We start from the raw sequence: 23999 nt of genomic DNA, 5'->3' as shown, positions 1-23999 counted from the left end.
CATAACAGAATTATGTTTTATTGTATATTCAAATTGCAATCCAAAGCTATCACGTCTGCAGCTTGCGGGTCTTTGGGTCTCACAGGAGTACCGACCATCATGGGTTCGAGCTTAGCAAGCCATAGGGCCGTGTCAGCCGTCGCCTCTAGCGCGACACTGCGCGAGCGCTCAGGCTACAAGGGGCTACTGAGTGACGCTCGTGAGAACACAGTATTGCCTTGAGTTAACGGAAGCCGTTTATTGTCTCCAGCAACACCCAGTATCGGGGAGACTTGGGAAACAAAGGTGTCCCGCACCAAGGTCGAAAATACAGACAGGGGTGCCTATAGCACGTCACTGCGTGTGCACTGGCTCCAAGCTGGCACACGCCACTACAAAAAGTCCCGGCGGCTACTTGCTCTCACAATAGCCAATGGGCTATCTCGCGAGAGCTCGGTCAGTCTCCTTCGGCTTGGGCCTCAAATAAGTGTAGCTCAGCAGGAGCTACACATGAGGTCGTACCACCTCACGCCAGCACTAGGCACTCATTCTTCAGCTTAGTGTCCAGAAAGGATCAACACAAAGTATGCGCTTCCCGCACGGGCAAAGGCACTGTGTGAGCTCAAGTCCTAGCCACAAAGGTGTCGCCGGATGAGAGGGAAGCACGTACGTAGCCAGTGAGGTCCGGAGGTAAGAGAGGCATGCTCCCTGCCATGAGCCGCCGACAGTGGCCGTGTCGTGACGTCAATGCCCTGCCTCCACTGCAAATCATCGCGACTGGAGCACCACCGCTGGCAACCGGTCGCGAGTGGAAAGGGGGTGAGGCGTAGGGATGGCAGAACATGAGAATGCCGGCGCATTCCTTAATCCCCACAAGCTAGTCTGTAAGTCGTGCTTTACGAATTTTCCCCACAAGCTACGTAGTGTGTAAGTCGTACTTTACAAATTTTCTGGTGTAATTTACATTTGAAAATTTAATAAGTTCAGTAAGGCACTTGTGCTTGGCTGAGGGCCAAGAAGAATGAGGATGTATGCTGCACCCCACACATGTGCGTGTGTGTGCTTGACGCAAAGTGCAAGAAAAAAAACTGTGCACCCTATCATAACCAATACAGTGTGCTAAGGGAAACTTTCTTAGTGAAACTTGTTGTAATAAGCATGTACAGCATGCACTAGCAAATAACACTTCTCAAAATACTTGAACACACTAATTGCTCCCATCTTAAACTTTGCATAACTCTTGGCATATCTGCTTTGCATATCCTTCCGATAGCCGACTTGCATTCTTATGCTGTGTCTTGCTTCGTATGTGTACTGAACCACACAGTATCTAAAATCATCTTTGGTTTCTTTGAAGATTGCATTTTCACTACATTGTACCTTTGTACTGAAGCTAGCCTTCACTACATGCTTAAGTGCTATACATAGTGGGTATAGCTGAGAGTGCTTGCAAATTCACTGAACTAAGTTGATAGAGAGATGCATGTAGGTTGGTATCACTTGCTTCAAGGGAAGGACTTTCAAAATGTGCTTTTGAAATACATAACATATTATTAAGTCTGAGGTTCTTTCCCGTCTTTTTCCCCCCACAAAACCAGCATTCTATTTCCCACTTTTTTTACTTGACCGGATTTTTTAAGGAAATTTCTTCTTTTGGAGAATTAATTTTTGTATATCTCTTATGTTCAGTGAAATCACCAAGTAAGGAGAGCTGGTATGCAATATATATATATATATACAGAAACTTTATTGATATGCCAGAGGTTAGCCTTTCTTTGAAAAAGAAATCTGTTTAGTATATACACAAGTTTTAAATCATATTCTCTGAATGCAAGGCAACAAAACAAATGTAAATGTTAAAATGAATGACTGCCCAAGATCAGCTAGATACCAGGTGAAATTTCTTGACATGACTTGTTTTCGGCAAGCAACTAAAGAGAAACTGTGGCATCAACGAGTGGGGCTTTTCGTATGGAATATAGGTTACATACCAGCAGGGTGAGTGTGGCTTGGGCTGGCCATAATGTAAAGTTTGCCATGTCGCAACCAATCGCACATTCAATTGCTGTTGCCTTGCGTTCTTGTGTCACAAGCACGGGTTCTTGAATCAATGTTCTCCTTGGACAGGTACGCGGAACAGAAGCTGAAGGAAGAGGAGCAGCGTGCTGCCAAGTACTTGGAGTCGCAGTCGGGATCGGTGCCCGCTTTGACGGAGTGCTGCGTCAGTGTTCTGGTGACGGCCTTCAGGGAACCCATCCTCGCTGAGTGTCCCGGCATGATTCGTGCCGGCCAAACCCTCAAGCTGCAGCTCATGTTCGGACTCATGGATCGTGTGCCTGATGGTGTGCTGCCCATGCTACATGACCTTGAACAGCATGTCCTTTCCCAGGGCCTGGCTGACATGCTCGCCTCGGCTGACATCATTACCCAGGCAGGCAAACCACTTAAAGTCGTGCTATTGCAGGTGCACAAAATATGGACACAAGAGGAATGAAAGAGAGAACATTCCTGTGTGTCCTCTGGTGTCCTTGTTTTGCAAGCCTGCCCTTAATGCCATGATTGCCTACCAACTTGCTGACCTTTGTGACGTTCGATTAGACTAAACATCTACGTGATTTATGAGGGAGAAACGGTGTGAAAAATTGGACAAAAGAAAATGGACAGGATGAAGCACTCTTTCCTCTCTGCCTGCTATTTCTCACTGTCTTTCACAGTGTTCTTTCTAAATGAAGCCGCACCAACAAGCTCAAGCTATGGTGCTTTTGCAGTAATCATTTGCTCATTCAGCCTTGACACCTACCTTGGTAGCTAAGTGGATACGGTGTACAGTTTAACCTTGCGATAACGAAATCGGCGGAGAACGCGAAAAGATTAGCTTTCGCGAGAATTTCGTTGTTGTGAAAAGAGACAGCACAGATAGGTAACGCATCGCAGAACAAAACCTTGCAGTCAAAATTACTTTAGCCTATTTTGCAAGCTTTGCTCGAGGATATAGAACCGCATTGCCAACAGTACAAAGTGCACCGCATGTGTCGACCAGTGGTGGCACTACTGCCGTAGGACAGTATTGTCAATTGCTTTCGGAGATACGATCAGTTTTGTGAGGTTTTGCATAACTGGGCGCCAGATGCAGAGCAACAGCGCATGCAGCACCATTTCTCCAGCGCACGCTGTTGCCCGTAGGCACCAACACGTCCGGTGCCGAGTGCAAAAGTTATCGTGAAGTCGAGGTTTTGACGGAAGCCCGTCTGGTCGGGAGGCATCATGAAGAAGGGTAAAAAGAAGGACACCGACCACTGAATGAATACAAGAAAAGACGTTTCGGCTCCCCTGACGGGAGCCTTGTTCACAATGAAATCAAGTACGTGCGATACAATGTTTATATGGCTTTAAAATATGATGTATGCAGCGCGTGTAGATGGGGGGGAGGGTTCCGTCATTCCGATTGAGGGTGCTATCTGTGATTTGGATTAGGAGGGATTCCAAGTGGTGTCTTGATGTCAAATTTCTCTCTTTTTCTAATATCTTGGCGTTATCCCAATCAATCCTGTGGCCCAAGTCATCTGCATGCTCTGCCAAGGTGTTTGAGGCGACTTTTTTCTTTTTGACATCGTTGATATGCTGCTTCAACCGCTGTTCGAAATTTCCTGTCTCGCCGATATATACGCAGTCGCAGTCTTCACATGGAATCCCGTAGACGATGCCAGGAAACTTAGTCTTTGGAAGCTTGTCTTTCACGTTTACCAGCCGGTGGCGTAATTTTTGGGACGGTACGTGAGCTACCTGAACGTCATAGCCGTGTAGAACGCGGGCTAAGCCCTCGCTTACACCGGGCACATACGGTATGGGGGCGCATTTTCTTGGGAGCACACAGTCAGGCCTTGGGGGCTGAGACAGATGGCGTTCCACCGAGTTCACAAACGACCTCGGGTAGCCACATGCGGAGAGATTACGGTGAACCTCTTGTAGGTCGGCAGCCCGGCTTTGTGGCGTTGTGCAGATACGCTTGGTTCTGCCGACAAGAGAGGCTACTACCGATCTCTTCTGGTTCATCGGGTGTACTGAATTAAAATGCAGATACCCGCCTGTGTGTGTGCTCTTTCTGTACACGGTAAATGCCAGACTGCGCCTGTCACGTTTTACGAGGACGTCCAGAAAAGGAAGCTCGCCATCTTTTTCTTCCTCGACTGTGAATTGGATAGACGCTTCAATACTATTTAAATGTGACAAAAATGAAGGAATTTCTTCTCGCTGAATTATGCAGAACACATCGTCTACGTAACGTAGGAAGACTCTGGGCGGCGAGTTGAAAGAGGCGAGTGCTCGACGCTCAAGCCATTCCATAGTTAAATTTGCAGTAGTAACCGAAATGGATGCGCCCATCGGTGTCCCGTGCACTTGCCTGTAGAAGGTGCCTTCAAAAGTGAAGTAGGTGTTCTCCAGGCAGAACAGGAGGAGCCTCTTCAAGTCAGGAACGTCGAAGGGCATCCTTTCTGGTAGGGTAGGGTCAACGTCCAGAGCGGCGGTGCAAGTTTCCGCGGCGAGTCGAATAGGAACGCTTGTAAAAAGCGACACGACGTCGAACGAGACAAGCGCTTCCTGATCGTCGGGAGTAAAATCACGAATCTTGTTTATGAAGTCTTCAGAATGTTGAACGTGCGTGCTGCCTCTACCAACGAGAGGGGAAAGAACCTTATGAAGGTATTTGGACAGTTTATGAAGCGGAGAGCGAGTAAAATCAACAATTGGTCGCATCGGGACGTTAGGTTTATGTATTTTTGGCAAACCGTAGAGCGCCGGCGCCGAACCGTTTGTGCACAGAAGGGAGAAGTATAATCCTTTGGGCCTTGGATCTACAAACCGGAACACATCCGTAAGAAGCTTCTGTAGCTCCCTCTGTATCTTCAGCGTGGGATCCTTCTTCAGACGGAATGACGGAACCCTCCCCCCCATCTACACGCGCTGCTTACATCATATTTTAAAGCCATATAAACATTGTATCGCACGTACTTGATTTCATTGTGAACAAGGCTCCCGTCAGGGGAGCCGAAACGTCTTTTCTTGTATTCATTCAGTGGTCGGTGTCCTTCTTTTTACCCTTCTTCAAAAGTTATCGTATCTCATGTACGCGGAGGCAAACGATCGATAACAGCCCTTTCGTGCAAATCTACATCCAGCACCGAATCCGCACGCAATGCCTGTCAGGTGGCACCAAAACCAGCATTCTTGAAGCAAGGGGTGTGTATTCCCGGACGATCGCTCAATCATGGTTCGAACCGTGACACTCCATATGCTGGGACCGCCATCTTAAGTGCCATAAAATATTCCGTGTTGGTGGGACGTAGATTTCCTTGTTTTTGCTGCATTTTTCTCACCAAGGCACACATTATGTCGCGATCGGCGATTGTTTTTCGAAACGTCCATTCAGTTTACGTTCAGTTTCGCCTCACGCGATTGGCCTATAGGCCTCACCGAGTTGTCAGCTGCAGGGAACACAAACTGAACCCGCGTTTCGAACAACAATCTATGATCTCGCCTAGTAGGCGGACAAAAACCGTCGTCGCATGTCGGTAACAACATGCATGCCACTTTAAGCGGGCGATCAACAAACAAGATAGCGCCCATGACGTATTTGCAGCGCACTGATCGCTTTCAGCGCTTGGTTGTTTTTTGTGAGCAAAAATGGCGGCGCCCACACAAGTGTAATGTAGTGGTATTTTACACAATTTTAGTGCAAAAAAATTGCATTTGAGCACATTTTGGAGCCTGCTAGCATTTCGTTGATTCAGGATTGCAGTACAGTGACATTTTGTTGCCGAGAGGTACAAAACGCACTGAATCCTATGGGCGTTCGCCGGGGATACAAAAATGTTTTGTTGTCGCGAGAATTTTGTTTTTGCAGGATTTCGTTATCGCGGGTTTCGACTGTACTGCTGCTAAGTATGAAGTTGGATGGAAGGCTTTGCAGTATAAGAAAAATTTGTCCTGGTCCAGGGATGGAGCCTGGGACCAACACCTTTTCAGGGCAGTTACTCTCATCTGAGCTAACCAGAAGGCTAGCAGATCTTTCTGAGAAACCTATATGGGATTCCTCTGTAGCTTTCTTCTACAGTTGGGTGAATGATAATATGAGGGTAAATCAATGAGTAACCGCAATTTTCGCATCTTTTTTTCACATAAGAACAACTGCATCTATCGCATTCTTTTTTTCACAGGTGTCTCCTGCACAGCCATGTTCTTTTGGTATTGTGCCATCAGCTTCTGAATCCTGTCAGTAAAAAAAAAATGTTTGGTTGCTCACAAATCCATGTCTGCACCATTTGTGGGACCTCATTAGCTGGCCTAAACCAAAGACAGTGCGGTGCCTCCTTCAAAAGGCCGAAAATGTGGTAATCCGATGGTGCCAGATCAGCGCCGTACGGAAGATGGGGAAGAGCTAGTAGCCTACGGTGGATTTCCACCGGTTTCACTCCCTCTGCACACAGAAAGTGCGCTGCGGTGTACTGTTCCTCAATGGTGCAATGGTGGAGTGGAGTGTCCATACGTTTGGTCCGTTGCCTCCGCTACACTTGACTGAATGGGGCAATGATGGGTACTACGACTTTGATGTCGCTCCAAGTATACATGCGATGATGTCAGGCACACCTAGCACTCGTTTGTCCCAGTGAAACACAAAACCTTTTGATTCACCCTCATATATTTCCACTTCATGAACCTTCCTCCACTATGTGGCCTTCCACGAAAGTGATTGGCCATGAGCCTGAAAAATTCCCCACTGCTACAGCCATAATCTGATAAGAAGGGAATGCTAAAACACTTGTGGTATATCGTGCTTTGGGTGCACGTCAAAGAGAAAAAACAGTACCAAGAAAAGCCACTCCGGAGTTGAGAAGGAGCTTGCTGAGCGAGTAAAGAGGCTAGAACGAAATACGAACGGCAATTCAGCCTTAAAGCTGCCGCAAAAGAGCCAGAGACAGCTAAGCAAGCTTTAACATGTAGTGAGCCACAGCAGCCGAAGCACAAAAAGTACATTGAAATGCGTAACATCACGATGTTGTGGCGCAGAGGTTTCAGCACAAAATTAGAAAAGTTGAACTTTAACCTTCATTTTCTCTTCTAGTAATAAACATATTACTGTGACAATTAAAGTGCATTTTGAAAGAATTGTTTATCAGTCTAAACTAATGTAGTGCTTCTCTTTGGTGAGCCTTTAAAAAGTGCCAGGTTGTCGAAATTAATCCAGACCCTTTCGCCATGGATACCAACACAGCCCATACTGCTTCTGGACGCAATACTTTTATTAAGCATAGGTGGCATATCTGGCATTGGGTATAATCACAAAAAGGCAATTTTGAAAGTTGCCTTGAAGTTGCCTTGAAGTTGCCTTTGAAGGCAACTTGAAGTTGAAGTTGCCTTTTAGTTCTCCCTAAAATTCCACCTTGATTCACTTAAAAAATAAATCTGTGTCGTGCTACACTCTTGCTCAATGATGGTGACTGCCTAAAGGGATGGTTTTTTTTTCCACCTGCAACATCCAAACATCCAGGAGCGCACACAGAACCGTGAGGCGAAAACCTTTTCTGGCAAGAAGTGGGACAATATAAATGTGTGAGAGTGATGAGGCAAAACGTGTCACTGTTCATGCATCACGTATGTCAAAACATTCTGTCGTGTGTGTTAGTATAGCTGGCATCAGACACCGATAAAAGTCACCTTGTTCATTCGGTTAGTATTCCATGCGTCGCAACCGCTAACCTTGTGGATATTTAAAGAAGCGTTGCCCGCCATGGGTGGCTTAGTGGCCGAGGTGTTGCACTGCTAAGCATTGTTCGCAGGTTCGATCACAGCCACGGTGGGGACATTTCAGTAGGGGGAAAAATGCAAAAATGCTTGTGTGCTTAGATTTACGTGCACATTAAAGAACTACAGGTGGTCATAATTAATTCGTAGTTCCCCACTACGGTGTGCTTCGTGGTTATGTGGTAGTTCAGGCACGTAAAACCTCATAACTAAATTTTTGTTTTTCTAGAAAAACATGGACTGCCTTCATAAATGTAGTAAATTCACCTGTAGACAAACTGCTGCTTATTTCCACCTGTTCAAAGTAAAAAAGAAAGAATTATCTTAAACATAGTCCGCAAACATAATTTCCACTTAAAGGGGCCCTGCTACACTTTATGAGCACGATAACTAAATAGTACTAGGTGTGAGATAATGCTTCCATGAACACAAGCCAACAGTTACTTATTTCAATGCAGCAGGTAACGTATAATGTCTCTGTAAACAGCAGTCATGCTTTTCTACAGTTTTGTCAAATCCCTGATATCTAAACTGCACATGGCGTTGCAATGGCACCCTCTTACAACTATTGGCTGGATGTGCGAAAGCGTCATGATCAATAATTTATTAACGAATGACCACAAAGGCGTCTGCAACAGAAGCAATGTACATGATGCCTTGCATATTAAATAATTATGAAATACCATAATGTTCAAAGTGTCGACATAAAAAATAAGTTTTATACTTCCAGTATATGACAGCTATCGTGTGCTCGAGCTGTGCCAGCTCTTCAGCAGCGCAAGGTTGTGGCATTGCTGATATTTTGCTGGCGGCTGCAGTAGTGTGTGCCTTTGTGTTTCAGTGCATCTTTGCATGTTGAATTTGTGCACGCACAGATTCACTTGAACGCAAGTGGACACGCCGTGTGAACATGGCGTTTGTCGTGTTTGTTGTGGAAGTTGTGCAAAACACACTTCTCAAGCCACTTGCTCGAAATGAACGGAAAATTGCAACCTCGCTGCGCAGTTGTTTGTGGCTGCGTAACGCCAAATACGTGCTGCTTCAGTAACTGCAAGATGAGCTGCTTCGGCAAGCCTGGTTAGAGTGCCTGGGGAGGGTTGCTTGTCCGTGGTACTTTGCACTTTAGTGCGTCAGCCTATGGGTCGAAGTCCATGTCAGCTGTCAAAACGCTTTGGTCACCGTTGGGGGTCCATTGCCACATAAACCACGCCAACGAGCTCGCGCAGCCACTGGCATGGTACACTACACATCAACCAGGAAGAAAACTCTTTGCAGTTTATTTAAGCTACAACACCACAGCGAGGGCAACCGTGCTCACTGTTGCAGCATATAAAGTATATAATAACTCAATCATAAGTTGAGGGACAGCCCCCTGAGTTCAGCATGTTGTAGGCACCAAACCAGGTGTATTGTATTTTACGCGAACCTATGAAATCAAATTTAAACTGCGTGCCACTGTGTGTGCAAGCTGTTGAAAGAGCGAGAGCACAGTGGAAGAGATGAAGGGCGACCCTTGATCGCTGATAACTCTGCTTGTAATGTACGCACCAAAATACCTTTTGCTGCCTAGTATTGTTAAAATAGTGGCGTTTTGACAAATGCATTTCACAACTTAAATAAAATGTGTTGCAGGGTCCATTTAATGAGAGCTAGCAGAGTTCCACGAGGTCAGAATGTTTTAAAAACTTGTGTTCTATGTAGTTGTGTCTTCTTCATAGGCCATGGTTGTCAAGTTTAAATAGTCCAGCCGAAGCTCATTATAACAAAGTTGCATTGGACATGGAAATACCTTCATTATATATGAAAATTGTTATAGGCATATATTCATTACTTGCCGATATAGATGAAAAACATTTTAGATTTACTTTATCATATAGAATGAGTTCTCATGTCGATGTTCGTCATATCAAGGTTCGACTGTATTGGTGGCAAAAAGATTAGAAAGGAACATGTGGTCATTTTGCTCGTTTGTTGTCTTCTTGCATCTGTAACCAGTCTTGTTACCTTACACTTTTGCTAAATCTGTTGCAGGACTCCGAAAAGTATGTAGAGCAACTCTTGGACCTCTTTCAAAGGTTCAGCAAACTAGTCAAAGAAGCATTCAATGATGACCCTAGGTTTCTTACAGCACGTGATAAAGTAAGTGCCCTTACTCATGTGGTGTGATACCTTGTGTTCATTCTTGTGTTTTAGTGCCTTGCTTTTTTTCCACTTTAGTATAAATTTTTAGCCATGCAGTTAGAGGTGTCAGAACAGGAGTATTTCTTAGAGAGTTGGGAGGAGGGATTACTGTGATATCAGCGAGCGTGAACTTCCCCTCGCTCTTCTGCATATGTCTGCAGTCGGTAACAACATTTTGCCTCTGACGATAAACGAGTTGAGTGCTAGAGGAATCAGTAAAAGCTGCTTTACTTTCCTATATTTAAAACTTTTTTTTTGATGCAATGCAACATTTCAGCCAAGCAGATCTAATATGGCTGGGTCTTTGCCAGACATTCCGGATGAAAAAAAAAAGGGGGGGGGGGGGAGGGGGATCCTTTTTACATCTTTGCTTGTTAGTTCATGCTTGTTAACAAATAATTTGCCTGCTTGGAGGTTTGTCACCTGCAACTTTTCTGTGCAATAAGGAAAACAGTAAGAAAGTTCAATTTCTTTACCACTATATTACTGATGTCAGTTTTTAACTATACATTGAAGCACTCTGGAATAATTTCTCAACAAACGAAATTAGTTTGCATGCAAACCAGATAACACTGCCATGGTAGTGGGGTGTGATGGCATCATTTGATTCGTTGTCCAGGTGACATCGGTGTACCGTGTATCTCAGCTGATGCTAACCAAGCTGTTCAACGAGAAAAAAAATAATTAAGAAACGTGGTGCAAGGTAAAATTGTAAGACCTGCAGTGTTCAGTCGTCAGTGTTCGCACAACCAAACACTGCAAGTCCTAAAATTGTATCTTGCACCGCATTTTTTCAATAATTTCGTTTCGTTGGACAGCTTAGCTAATGTTAGCTGGGACATTCTCCTCTCTATTCTCCTCGCCCATCTATATGCCCCATATCAAACCAGTGGGCTGTGCAGTAAACCAAGGTATGGATTGTGCTGTACAGAGAATATCAACAGAGTGACATGCTGTTTTGTCAATGCTTTCTGTACCCTGCCCAAATACTTTTTATTCCCAAAACACTGCGCATTAACCACCTGTGGCATCTACCACGTCAGAAAATTTTGCATTCGCTGTTACCTTGTTATTTCTAATGCAAACCATTTCTAATGCAAAAAGCTTCTTTATTTTTCAGGCATTTAAACAGGTTGTGAATGATACCTCTGTGTTCCGTCTTGAGCTTCCTTCCAAACAAAAAGGGTGAGTGCTGCTCATGCATTTGACACTCAACTTCACTGTGCAGTACAGTCAACTTTGGTTCATTTAACATTGTATTAACCTACTTATGATATACTTAAATGGCACCTGTACTTCTTAAGCGCTCTTACTGATTGCCACTTTGGATAGATAGAACCAATTCTGCATCTCCCATGGATGATAAATTAGTGTAAGTTGACTCTTCATAAATTTGGTTGTGGGGATTAGGGGTGTCAAGGTTGTGTGTTGTAGACATGCATATAAAACGTTTGTCCTAGGCAGCATTGGCTTCTCTCATAATTGGGGCCAAGATATTTTATTGCGAAGATTTCACAAAAAGAAAATATCAAAATCCACTATTATCTGCTAACTTTTTGGTAAGTCTGCAAAAAATTTTAATGATGAAGGGTATGATTTATAGCCAACAGGCATTGTATAGTTGTACAAGTGTCATTGAAGTTGTCATTGCAGTATTACAAATAATAGTACATCTAAGATGTGTAAATTCTAGGCGTGTGCAAATATCAAAATTTTCGAATACGAATCGAATATGAATACTTAAAATCGAATGTCAAATAATGATGTGCACATGTATGTATTAGCAAGTTGGTTTATTTTAACATGTTGGAACATTGCAATTACATTGTCATTGGTAAAAGAATTAAACTAGCAAGCCGTTATACTAAAAGATTGTATATTTGGCTCATGTTAGCTTTGGAAAATAGAATGATCTCTGCTGATTGTCCGTTCTCGCCAACCTGTGCCTTAGTATACCGCATCAATTTCCCGTAAACTAAGAGGCATTTGACTCTATACCAGTCGTCACTCATCGCATTTGCTGTCGAGGAATAAACTCTAGATTTGGGGTGGAACCTGCAAAGGAGTGCACCCTCCCTGTTTGCAAACCCGTGTTTTGCCCCTGACAGGCTTGCTTTTCTGCGAAGCTCAGACGTCCAGTGGCTAAGCGTGCTTTAGATGCGATATTTCGCCAGCAGCATGAAGTTATCGTAAAGTTCAACACGAAATCAGACACGCTTTCTTAGATTAGATAGAAATAAACACTGTTTCCAACATTCGTGTCCAATAGAATACGAATCGAATCGAATCTGAACATGAAAAATTTCGACTAAAATCTACAAAGAAAAAGCTCATTAGCAGATTACCTGCAGCATGCTTAATTAAGATTCATTGAAATGGCAGTGGTGCAAGTTTCTAAAGGGCTATTAATGATAGACACAAATTAGCGGGGAGGCTTTGTGCAGCTACTGAATTCCATGGTCCTGTCCTACTTAATTATGTGCCATGCCACCTTGTGCAATCTACACTCCATGGCAGAGTATGGTGTGTACCAGTTTACAGCAGCGCTTTGCTTTCCTTTTATTGTTGTTATGCAGCTGTCATTATTAGTATATTTCTGTGCCTAATGTTGTGAATAGTTTCTAAGAAGCAGTTTGTAGGAGTAGGGTTGTACAGCAAAATATAATTTATATATATATATATATATATATATATATATATATATATATATATATATATATATATATATATATATATATATATATATATATATATATATATATATATATAAATTATATTTTGCTGTACAACCCTACTCCTACAAACTGCTTCTTAGAAACTATTCACAACATTAGGCACAGAAATATACTAATAATGACAGCTGCATAACAACAATAAAAGGAAAGCAAAGCGCTGCTGTAAACTGGTACACACCATACTCTGCCATGGAGTGTAGATTGCACAAGGTGGCATGGCACATAATTAAGTAGGACAGGACCATGGAATTCAGTAGCTGCACAAAGCCTCCCCGCTAATTTGTGTCTATCATTAATAGCCCTTTAGATATATATATTTCATTTTATGCCTGCAAGCAGCTGTTCCCATGTGCAAATGGCCACTGATTGCTCATCCTGTATTTTTCTCCAAACAGGGTTGCAAACAAGACTCAGCCTGAGAGCAGGTGTCCAGAGCTTTTGGCCAACTATTGTGACATGTTACTACGCAAGACCCCTCTTAGCAAAAAGCTGACATCCGACCAGATTGAAGCCAAGTTAAAAGAAGTGGTTAGTACATGCTTATGCAGCACTGTACATATTAAAGGGACATTAATGAGAAAAATGGTTCGAGCCGTAGTATTAGTAGTAGTCCAACACCAAGAATCTGCTCTTACCGTGAGAAGAGTATTGGTAGGTCAGAAAAGATGCGAAAACGAAAGGCAAGTGGGGACATTGCCTAGAAGTTTCTGAGAATTTTTACTGTACCGCAGCAGCTATTATACAAAAAAATACATTGAAATTTGTGACATCTCACTGACGGACTGGTGCTGGGGTTTTGATGCAAAATTCAGAAATTGGTACTTTGGTCTTTGTTTTCTTTTCTAATAATCAAATTATTACCATGAAATTAATGAAAATCAAGTTAAAGAAATTACTTTGTCAGACTAGAATTATTTAGTTTCCTTAATGTGTCCCTTTAAAGGGGCCTTGAACCACCCATCGGACTTGGTGAAATAACATAGTCCGCGGGTAGCATACGCTGCTGTGGATGTCTTAGACAAGTTTTGCTGTCGTGCGCGGTGCGTGAAGCTCGCAAGCGGATCACGAAGTCACCTTTCTCTCAAACGCTCTTTTCAACAGAAGGCCCTGTCCTCATTCTCTTCCGGGTGCTTTATTTTGTCATTGGACACTTTATTTCATAATTCCTTTAGACGGCTGTTATTGGCAGGTAGCTGACATTAAGCTGTGGTCGGCTGCGTGGCGTAGATACCGTGGCTGCCGCAAGATACCGCCACGAGTCCACTGTCTAAGCACACTGCGGCTAGCTGAGGACAACCGTGTTTGGCTTACCTTTAGTGCGTCATAGACACCAAAATCGGGAGTCGTGGCTTTTTCGTTAACATACAAAATTAAAATTTGAACTGTGCGCCACGGTGACATTTAAAAGGCGGAGCATTGTGGGCAGGCCCCGCTGCGCCGTAGCCTTTGCAGTGCAAGGCATTGAAGAAGGAGCGGGAGCACAGCGGAGGCCATGTTTGATTGCCAATAACTCCACTTCTGCTGACTGCATTGAAGTACTTTTTGCAGCAAAGTATTTCTGAAATAGCCCATTTTGACGTCAAATGCCTCTCTCCACTTCGATAAAATGTGGTTCAGGGCCACCTTAAACAAGTCTCTATATTTTGTGTAGTGGTGAAGCAATATAGAGCATCAGCATCTCAGTCCTGGTTTAGATGTGTTACATAAGTTCTTTGCAAGACTTTCTTGTTTTACAGCAGTGACTTTTACAGGAACTTATCACCTACATTTTCAGCCTTTCCATACATGACACATGAATAAACAAACTTTCTTCACATTTTTCCCTCAGGTATGAGGTATTGGGCCTTAACCAGGTGCAGTCCTTATATCAAAATACAGTTGAACCTCATCAATACATTTCTGCCTGTTACGTTTTTCTGGCTATTGCACTCCGTAACACTGATGCCATTTAGTTCCGATAAGGTCATGTGTATTAGCCTTCCATTTGTTACGTTTCCCTTCCCGGTTGTGTCCAGAAACTGCAACGGCGCACCACCAACGCGGCATTGTCTGTCCGCTGCACTTAAAGCGATACTGAAGGCAAATATTAGGTCAACATAGACTGTTAAAATACCATTCCAGAATACTTGTAGCACTTGTTTTGGACCAAGAAAATACTTAGTTTAAGAGGAAATCGCATTTGAAGGGTTCACATACCCTTAGCACATTTCAAATCGACCGCCGCTGAGCGGGGAGTGATGATGTTGCATAAGCCATCACCGCCCCTTTACCTCTGTTGGTGAGTAAAACGGCACCCAACAGACGGCGCTTTGGTGTTTTACACAAAACGCAAATGCGTGGCCATGGAGAAATCAAGCCAAGGCATAGCATTCGATTCGCCGCTGCAGCTGCTCTTGGTCAAGTGACATAGACTGTTCGGGCATCCCGCGACATCACATGGATGTAGCATTCTTTGCTACTTGCTGTCTGTGCAAATTTCGCAAGCAAGCAAAACCGGCAAACTACACAATAACAAAACTACTGAAACCTGCGGGCGGCACAGAGTCAAGCAATAAGAAACATGAGCCAGTTCTATGTTCTAAAAATCGAGCAGAACTGAAAAGTAGCATCCTTTTTCCTCTTACAAGGCATTGCAATGATCTTTTTGTTGCAAGTGATTGAGCACTAGTGACAGAATTATAATAAGGAGTGCCTACTTCGTCTCCTACCTGAATGCCATGGAGGAGTCTCAAATTATATCCTGCATTTAGGTACCTGTTTTACCTACTAAAGCCCTGTTTGCAATAATATTAACGCCTTAGACATTCTCGAGCAATAATCTATCACTTTAGCTGGACTTAATATTTGCCTTTAGTATCACTTTAGCCACAGATGTCATGGCCTTCGATACCCTTTGCATGTAATTCGATTACAGTGCTTCGTAGGTACGAGTGCTAAAAAAAGAATAGACACTTTTTAATTGAAAATTCAACACAAGTGCCAGATGAAAAATGCAAGCTTCATTTAGCAAAATTTCTTATATACAACCAATTTATAAAAGTTATTCAATCTGATCACCCAGCACAAATAGCTAGCTTTATTTATGAGGTTTTTAATAGTTTGTTGGCTTTATCGTCATATTCAAATAAAATTTTTGTGTGATTGTCGCTTTCTTTCTCATGTGTAGTGCTGCCACAAGTGTTATCAGATATCATGTACTTCCAGTTTATGCATTCCTGTAAAAATATGTTTCTGTAGTTTCAATATTTTTCAAAATGTTTCAAGAATTTCAATGTTTCTAGAGAAATAAATTTAATTAATGAGGTTCTACTGTGTATGTAAGTGCACAAGCTGTCACTGCTTCGAACTTTGGGCATAACCATATCTCAGTGGTTGTTAGCATGATAGAAGGCTCATTTAAACTTTACGAAATGGATTTCAGCCCATCACGTTCATTTGTATGAGTGAAAGGGTAGGCATTTAATCACATTTAATATCCAGCGTAGGCTGATGTACAATAAATACACAGTACCTAATCTTTCACTTTTCGTGAAAGCTTTTCAGAAAGGGAAGCCTGCATGGATTGCAGTTCGCAATAATTAATTATATGCGGCGCTGTTTGAAATTGCCAGGACTGTGGTCTCTGCGCTCCAGTTACTACAAAGCAGATGACACACTATTAAGGAGAGAAACAAATGACGGCCACGCCTTTGCATGCAGTACCTTTCTTCATGTACGTCCTGTGCACTGCGGTATATCAGTAGTGGATCACTAACAAGCTTCCATTGTTGTTTTGGGAGTAATTTCTGTGGTGTATTTAATCAAGTTCTCACCAATTAACGCTTGGGCATTTACTGTTTGTACTCTTTACAGTTACTGGTGCTACGATATGTTCAAAACAAGGATGTGTTTATGCGATATCACAAGGCCCACCTCACAAGAAGACTGATTTTGGACTCGTCAGCCGACAGTGAGAAGGAGGAAAACATGGTTGAGTGGCTAAGGGTTAGTGTCGTGTACTATGTTCTCTTGCCATGTTGGTCACACATCTGCTATTCTTTTCACTTGTCACAGTGCAGTTCTGTGCCTTGAATATTAGTGCCGTGAGCTAGGTAATGATATACTTTTTGCTTTAATGGCATTGTTGGGTGGAAGCAGACCTAAAAACACTCTTACATGACCTTCAAACCCATTCGGATGACCTCTGCACTTTTACATGGGAAAGAATGTGAACAGATGGAATTACGTGCACTATGTGATCAGAGACTGACTGACCATGAAACACTATCACAGGAAGTAAATGGACAACAGATCAAGCGAGGAGCAAGGAAACCTGTCGACTAGTATTCGTAAATGTTCACACGACCAAAATCTGGCACACGGTGGTTTTCATGTGTTTTGCACTACCTCATTGTAAAGTTTTTCTCATGAGGCATGCATCAAGCACTCGCTAAATGGTGTCACATTGTTATCGCACATTTGACCGGTGCCAGTCTGCATTTGTGCCAACACCGTGACTAACCATTGAATTAGTTTGCCACGGCATTGTGGCTCACTCTTAAAGGCACATTTAATAGCAATTCCTGCATTGCTTTTCTTTCTTTTATTTTGTATACACTTAAACCTCGATTTAACGAGGTTGGTAAAATTGGCAATTTGCTTCGTTGTATTGAAATTTCGTTCTATTGAAATTCAACCTTTTATGCAAATAAGTGCAGTCGCCAGTGTACTTTTCTTACATGGAAAGGGGCCGCAGAATTTTCTAAATTATTGGGCAATCGAAAGAAGCAAATTTGAATGAGAAAACAATTCATTTTGATAAATTTGGGAGTCGGCGACGAATTATACGGTTTCATGCCACGTTTGTCACTGATATCTTCTTGGCAGCACAAATTAAGAGAAGCCAGCTACACTTTCGCGTGCATTCCCCCCCCCCCTCCCCCGCCGTTGATAGCATCGCACGCACAATGATGCTATCAGGAAAAGCAGCGGGGAGCTAATGCTTCGTCAGCCTCTTGCTCTAGTGGGTTACCGAAACTTGAGATTACGCAACCTCCAATACTAAACGTGCAGTAAGACAGCTTACATGGTGCCACGCCGTCTAGTCTCTTTGTGCATGCAGCAGGTTACCTCCGAAGCAAGGTGTGCGGCTGCGTATGGGCTCAGCCATGCTCAAGACGCACACCAACTTACCCCCACTCCACCACCCCCTCCCCGCCTCCTCGCACACACTTGATTGCATTACCGTGAGCTCGCTCCCCTCCCCCTCTTTCCCTTTGCTCGGGCAGGAAGGCGGCACTTGTGAAGCCATCATCTTTCTTGTCTCACCCTCACACTTTCACTCGCACCTAAAGCACACAGTGCGTGGCTCGCAATAGGCTCTTATCTCTTATCGCACTTGGGCTTTATATGGAACACGATGCGGCTCCACTTCAGTGGTCACTCTTGTGGTTTGAGAGGTGCGTTTGCAAGCAGCCGCTTGTAATTCACTCGTTTGACCATCTGCATCTGCGGAAGTTTCCATTGTCTTGGCATTCCATTGTGGCAGCAGTGGAATGTCCTTATATTGAAATCACGTACAAACACACTTCACTAAATTGAGGTTCTAAATACATGGTGTTCTACGTACAAGAGGTTATGAAAAGACAAATACTTTGTTATATCAAGAATTTTATTATATTGAAGTTCTTCATATTGAGGTTTAACTGTATATCTCTTCGGTCATTAATGTTTGTGCTGGTGATGTGTTTTTCTCCCAGGATGTAGGTATGCCTGCAGACTATGTGAACAAGCTAGCGAGAATGTTCCAGGACATGAAAGTCAGCGAAGACTTAAATCAACAGTTTAAGGATGTGCACAGAAACAGCAACGAGTTGTTGGCTGGTTCGTACTGTCTGATTTCTCTTTTACTAGCTCTGTTTTCTCAGGTTGTCGGTGCAATTGCAGCTATATGACTTGAGTCAGTCATATAGGCGGTGATCGCACACTTGTAAATAATTACCGTCCTATTTCACTCACATGTATCAGTTGTAAAATTCTGGAGCACATCATCGCAAAACATATTTTACGATTTCTAGAAGTGAATAGTTTACTTTACTCAAACCAGCATGGCTTCCGTACTGGACTATCTACCATTACACAATTAATTGAAGTAGTTCATGATCTCGCTGCCGCCTTAGATGAGAAGCATCAGATTGACGTCATTTGTATAGATTTTGCAAAAGCCTTCGATAAGGTTCCGCATAATAAGCTGATCTTTAAACTGAGAGAAATAGGTATCGATGAAAGATTAGTGCTATGGATAAAAGAATATTTAAGTGATCGTAAACAGACTGTAAGTTTAGATGGCAGCCTGTCGAGTCCACTCCAAGTGCTTTCTGGTGTTCCTCAGGGGTCAGTCTTGGGCCCACTGTTATTTCTTATATATATAAACGATATCTCTTCTGTTATTGCAGAACCGGTAAAAATGAAGCTTTTTGCAGATGATTGCCTAATTTATTCTACCGTAACCAATGTTCAGGATCAACTCAGAATTAGTCGTTGTTTAGAAAATTTCAGCCGATGGTGTAAATTATGGGGTATGAATATAAACTACAATAAATCAACATACACACATATGACTAAGAAAGTAAACGTTCTGCCTTTTAACTATTACATCGATGGTAATTTGTTAGTTCGTGCTAACCAGTTTAAGTATCTAGGTGTTACAGTTACGCATAATCTGACATGGCATACGCACATAGAAAATGTGTGCTCGAAGGCGAATCAGAGATTAGGTTTCTTAAGGCAAAAACTAGGTCAAGCTTCGCGAGATGTAAAGCTGATGGCTTATAAAACTTTTGTTAGACCTTTACTTGAATACGCCTCAGTCATCTGGAGCCCTCATCAGAAAGAAATGACTACAAAGTTAGAAAAAGTTCAACGTCGTGCCGCGCGCTTCATATGCTCAAAGTACCGCCGTTTAGAATCCGTTACACTGATGTTGCAGTCTTGTGAACTGGAAACACTAGAAGTACGAAGGCTAAAAAATCGTCTGAAAGTGTTTTACAGAATACTACATGGACATTTAAAAATCAACAAAGATGAGTATGTGCATCTTCCAGGAAAACGAAGCAGTCGTGTTAACCATCAATATGTTTTACGTCCATACTTTGCTCATAGTGATGTGTTCCGCTTTTCTTTTTTCTCTGCCGTGATTGAACTCTGGAACGCAATACCAAGCTTTGTGGCAGAAGCCAGTGATGTTTGTGAATTTGAAAAATTGTTAAACATGTATTTTTGTGATTCCGCTGCCACTTGATGCACCTGTATATATGGTCTGCCTGTATTTAAACCCTCCCTGTAAGAACCCTCAGCAGAGGGTTGACAGTATGAAGAAATAAATAAATAAATAAAAAAAATGTCCTGCTTTGCTAGCAAGCATGCCCTCTGCCTTAGTCTTGTTTCATAACAGCACCTGTGACTGGCATCGTTGCAATACTGTGATGCTAAACTTGTTCTAATAGTGATCGTAGAACTACCTACTATATGTGTAGGTATTGCTCATTTGCATTATTTTCATTAAGATTTGTGTTGGTAGTAAATAATACACACTGGTTATGCATTAGATAAAAGGTTTCAGCAACTTAAAATATACATTTAATATGTAGAATATCGTTGTGATGAGGTCAGTCACACTGTGTCAGAATGCAATTAAACTATAATGTAATTTCAAGATTAAAACAGTCGCTGAATGTCAGTAGGGTGAGAAAAAGAAGTTTCGATGTCGGGATATTGTACACATTCTCTACGAGTTGAAAGCACTTGGATGCTTGTTGTTTTCACGAGCATTATCTGACGCAGGAAGTGCTGTCATTATTTATCAGGCCATTGGCAGATCTTTTTTTTATGATTTCGTTACCTACTTGTTGGTCTGACTTTGTACCACCACTACCATTCATCAAGAGGGCCTTAGAATTCTTACTCTGTTTGATTTTTCGGGAAATGCATGTGCAAGCTTGTGATCACAAATATTTTGTGTATTGTGCAGAGCTACCAATGTATGAACAAAACTAAAGAGGCTCGGAGAGATTCATTTCATGTAGCTGTAGACAAATAGGTTTATGGTAGTTAACCATTTGTTTCTCGCAAGAGTGTCACCAAAAACACATTTCCACCTTTGTTTCCTTTAAATGCTTGATGGCACACAAGGCATTTTCTAAAGAAAGGAAGTGCTATAAATTTTTCCAGCTAGCCTACAAGGCCTGTAATGCAGTAACTGCACACAGACAGTGCGGACCACAGTTATTGGTAAACAAAAGTTAGAGTAGTGTATTGTGCATGTAATTTATCTTGTTTCTTATGTGCCATTGTGTAACGTTCATTAAGAAGTAAACACATCTTGTGCCTCATTGCAATTGCTGAAGGCTAGGTGCGACTCATTTTTTCAGACTCAATCAACATCAAGATTCTCAATGCTGGTGCATGGGCTCGAGGCAGCGAGCGCGTTCAAGTTTCACTACCTCTTGAGCTGGAAGACTTCATTCCCGAAGTGGAGGAATTTTATAGGCGGAAGCACAGCGGCCGGAAGCTGCAGTGGTACCACCACATGTCCAACGGAACGGTACCGGTGCCTTATTTTTCAAGCTCGTTTACACAAACATGGTGCAAGCTGACGGTGCCCAACTCAACATTATTTACGTGGCGCTTGGAGACTCTGCCGACAGTTTTCCTTGATGTTGAAGGACAGTGTGCAAACAGACCATTTAGTTCCTTGTTCTATAGTGCAAGCCGCTGTCCCTAGTGGTCCTCATTTACACGCATTTACATACACTTGACGGAGCAAATCGCTGGTTCAGCCCTTGTACTGAGCGCAACGTAGCTAACCTGCACCAAACTGCGATGTGAACAGTGGCGCTTTCTACTGGTCGCCTACAGCGTACTTCGATGCTGCTGAGGCATCTCACGTTCATCCCACAGACTGAGTGTGGAATTTGTTGTGTCATGCAATCCGTCAGTCAGACTGCTCAACTCCAACTCGATGTAGACCCAACCTAGCACTTGCTCGGGCCAACTGGCTAGCAGTTACTTGCGTCCAAAAGGCAGTTATCAGTCTGACAAGCCAGCTCAGCCTGCTTTTATCACATTTATACAAACGCTTTGGATATGCTTTCAGAAGGAGTCCCTCACTAAGTAAGAGAAAAAATATAGGTAAGGACAGAAAATGTAGCATAGTGGTATCAAGGTAGTGCCTTGATAGTATAGTGGAATAACCCACACGGAAGCTGCATATTTTCTAGATTTGTACCGTTTTTACTTTGTTTTTGGCAACCTATGTATAATTCATAGTGTATTCATCCTTTATAACCTTTTTGGAGTGAGTGTCTGGACTGAAGTGTCTTGTGCGCTAATCACTGCCTTGTTGTGGTTGAAGACTGTCATCATTATTATGTAGACTCTGTCGTGTGCATGATCCTGCCCGTCCCATTGCTTTTCCACACCAATTTGTCACGTGCTACAATGAACCCACCAGCCAAACGCCACAAGCTGTTGTACAAAATTGTGCCGTCAGGAACTTGAGACAGGCAGAGGCATGTTTCACGTTGCCTTTTGTTTTCTCTAGATCACCTTTTGTAATCAAGTGGGCAAGTTTGACCTGGACGTGACGACGTTCCAAATGGCTGTTATGTTTGCCTGGAACCAGCGACCTAATGAGCGCATCTCTTTTGAAAACCTCCGACTAGCCACCGAACTTCCAGATGCTGAACTTCGACGGACACTCTGGGTGCGTGTCATCATGCTATTGCTAAGATCAGTGCCATCACACTGATAGTGTCAATCCGAGTGTACAGCACTATGTGTACTAGAACCTCACTGCTTCATTCTTAGTTTAGGAAATTGCTAGCTTCACTCATTCACAATGGAGAGCATAGTATGTACACCATTCAGACTGTCTCACCAGTTGTGTGCAGTGAAGGCTATCAGCTCCTTCAGACGATCGGGAACCAACAGCATATCTCTGAGAAAGAAGGGCTCACCCATTGCACCCCTGTTGTCCGTCGTCACTCCTTTCATTTATCTATCCACATTGTTAAACCGGATCAGTAGCTCAGTCATCACAGCAGCAAGTGTTTGCTTAGATAGCACAAATTTAGCATTGCCAGCCAGAAACTGTAAGGAAAGGGATAAAGGTTTATTTTGTTTTTGTTGTGTGTAATACCACACACATGATTTGCTTGTAAGACTACTACACGCTTCTGAAAAAGCATTTACACACTTGCAGCTTTCTGACTTACATTTTCATTGGTTTTGCAGTCTCTGGTTGCTTTTCCCAAATTGAAACGGCAAGTCCTTCTGTGTGGATTTGAGGCTAAGTCACCCAAGGACTTTGACGATGGCACCCAATTTTGGGTGAATCAAGAATTTGGAGTCATGTAAGCTGTGGATCTGCGTTCTCATGCTATCATTCACAATGTGTTCTAGCCTCACTTGCTTTGCGTTTGCGCTCCTTTCTAATTATCTTTTGCACTTTCAGAAAAAATGGCAAAGTTCAAAAGCGAGGCAAAGTCAACCTAATAGGAAGGCTTCAGCTATCAACGGAGAAGAGCAAAGAGGAGGATAATGAAAGTATAGTTCAACTAAGAATATTAAGAACGCAAGTACGTCATTTTGTTTGTCGTGTACCCCTTGAAGTGGGGGTGGGGCAACCTGTGCCTGCAAATTTTAAAAGTTCAATTTAACAGCTCAAGTACTTGTTGTGAGATTGTTGATGTGCTCTTTTCTTATAACAGCACGTCTTCTGTTAGATTAAGTTGTACTTCAGCACAGAATGTATAGTTCAACTCTGAACCCTGGGAGCACAAGTACGCTGCTTCGTTCACTCCCTGCAGCGTAGTCTGCTCATGCTTTTCTCCCTTTGAAGCAATCAGCCCATGCAAATTCTGTTAGCTTGAATCACAGTTCAGCAAAGAACAAAGGAATTCATCATAGCTTTAGTTAGGAGTTAGGTGGACGTTAAACAACCCCAGGCCGCCAAAATTAATCTGTAATCCCCACCCCCCCTCCCCCAACTATTTCTGTCCTAGCATAAGTGTGGGAAAGTTACTATTGCATAGTTCAGCCCTGTCATCAATAATGTCTGTGACAAAGCACAATGAAGGCCACCACAAACAAAGTTGAAAGCCAAACATGAACTCGTGTGGTTGCCAAGAATCATGACAAAAAGATAGAATGGGCTGGGAACATATAAAAGACGTTTTAAAACAAACTGATATACTATTTACTTGCACATGCAAACTGATATGTAAATTTGTTTTTCCAACCTGTTGGTTTAACTTATATAAATTA

The 23999-nt window shown here is 42.8% G+C and overlaps 1 protein-coding gene across 1 annotated transcript in view; it reads left to right on the top strand.

Annotated features, from left to right (window-relative positions):
* The window catches only part of Cul5 (cullin 5), a 33531-nt gene that overhangs the window by 7523 nt on the left and 2009 nt on the right, over nucleotides 1–23999 (top strand). Inside the window, exons 6-15 of the mRNA XM_075695947.1 lie at nucleotides 2107–2410; nucleotides 9811–9918; nucleotides 11081–11145; nucleotides 13091–13223; nucleotides 16548–16679; nucleotides 18434–18557; nucleotides 21104–21276; nucleotides 22276–22437; nucleotides 22968–23086; nucleotides 23188–23311. Of these exons, the coding sequence (XP_075552062.1) occupies nucleotides 2107–2410; nucleotides 9811–9918; nucleotides 11081–11145; nucleotides 13091–13223; nucleotides 16548–16679; nucleotides 18434–18557; nucleotides 21104–21276; nucleotides 22276–22437; nucleotides 22968–23086; nucleotides 23188–23311 (1444 nt within the window). The remainder of the gene's footprint in view (nucleotides 1–2106; nucleotides 2411–9810; nucleotides 9919–11080; nucleotides 11146–13090; nucleotides 13224–16547; nucleotides 16680–18433; nucleotides 18558–21103; nucleotides 21277–22275; nucleotides 22438–22967; nucleotides 23087–23187; nucleotides 23312–23999) is intronic.

This window comes from Dermacentor variabilis, chromosome 6 (genome assembly GCF_050947875.1).
Source record: "Dermacentor variabilis isolate Ectoservices chromosome 6, ASM5094787v1, whole genome shotgun sequence".
NCBI lineage: Eukaryota > Metazoa > Arthropoda > Arachnida > Ixodida > Ixodidae > Dermacentor > Dermacentor variabilis.
Note: the sequence above shows the minus strand (reverse complement) of the source record. Positions and strands in the feature narration are given on the sequence as shown.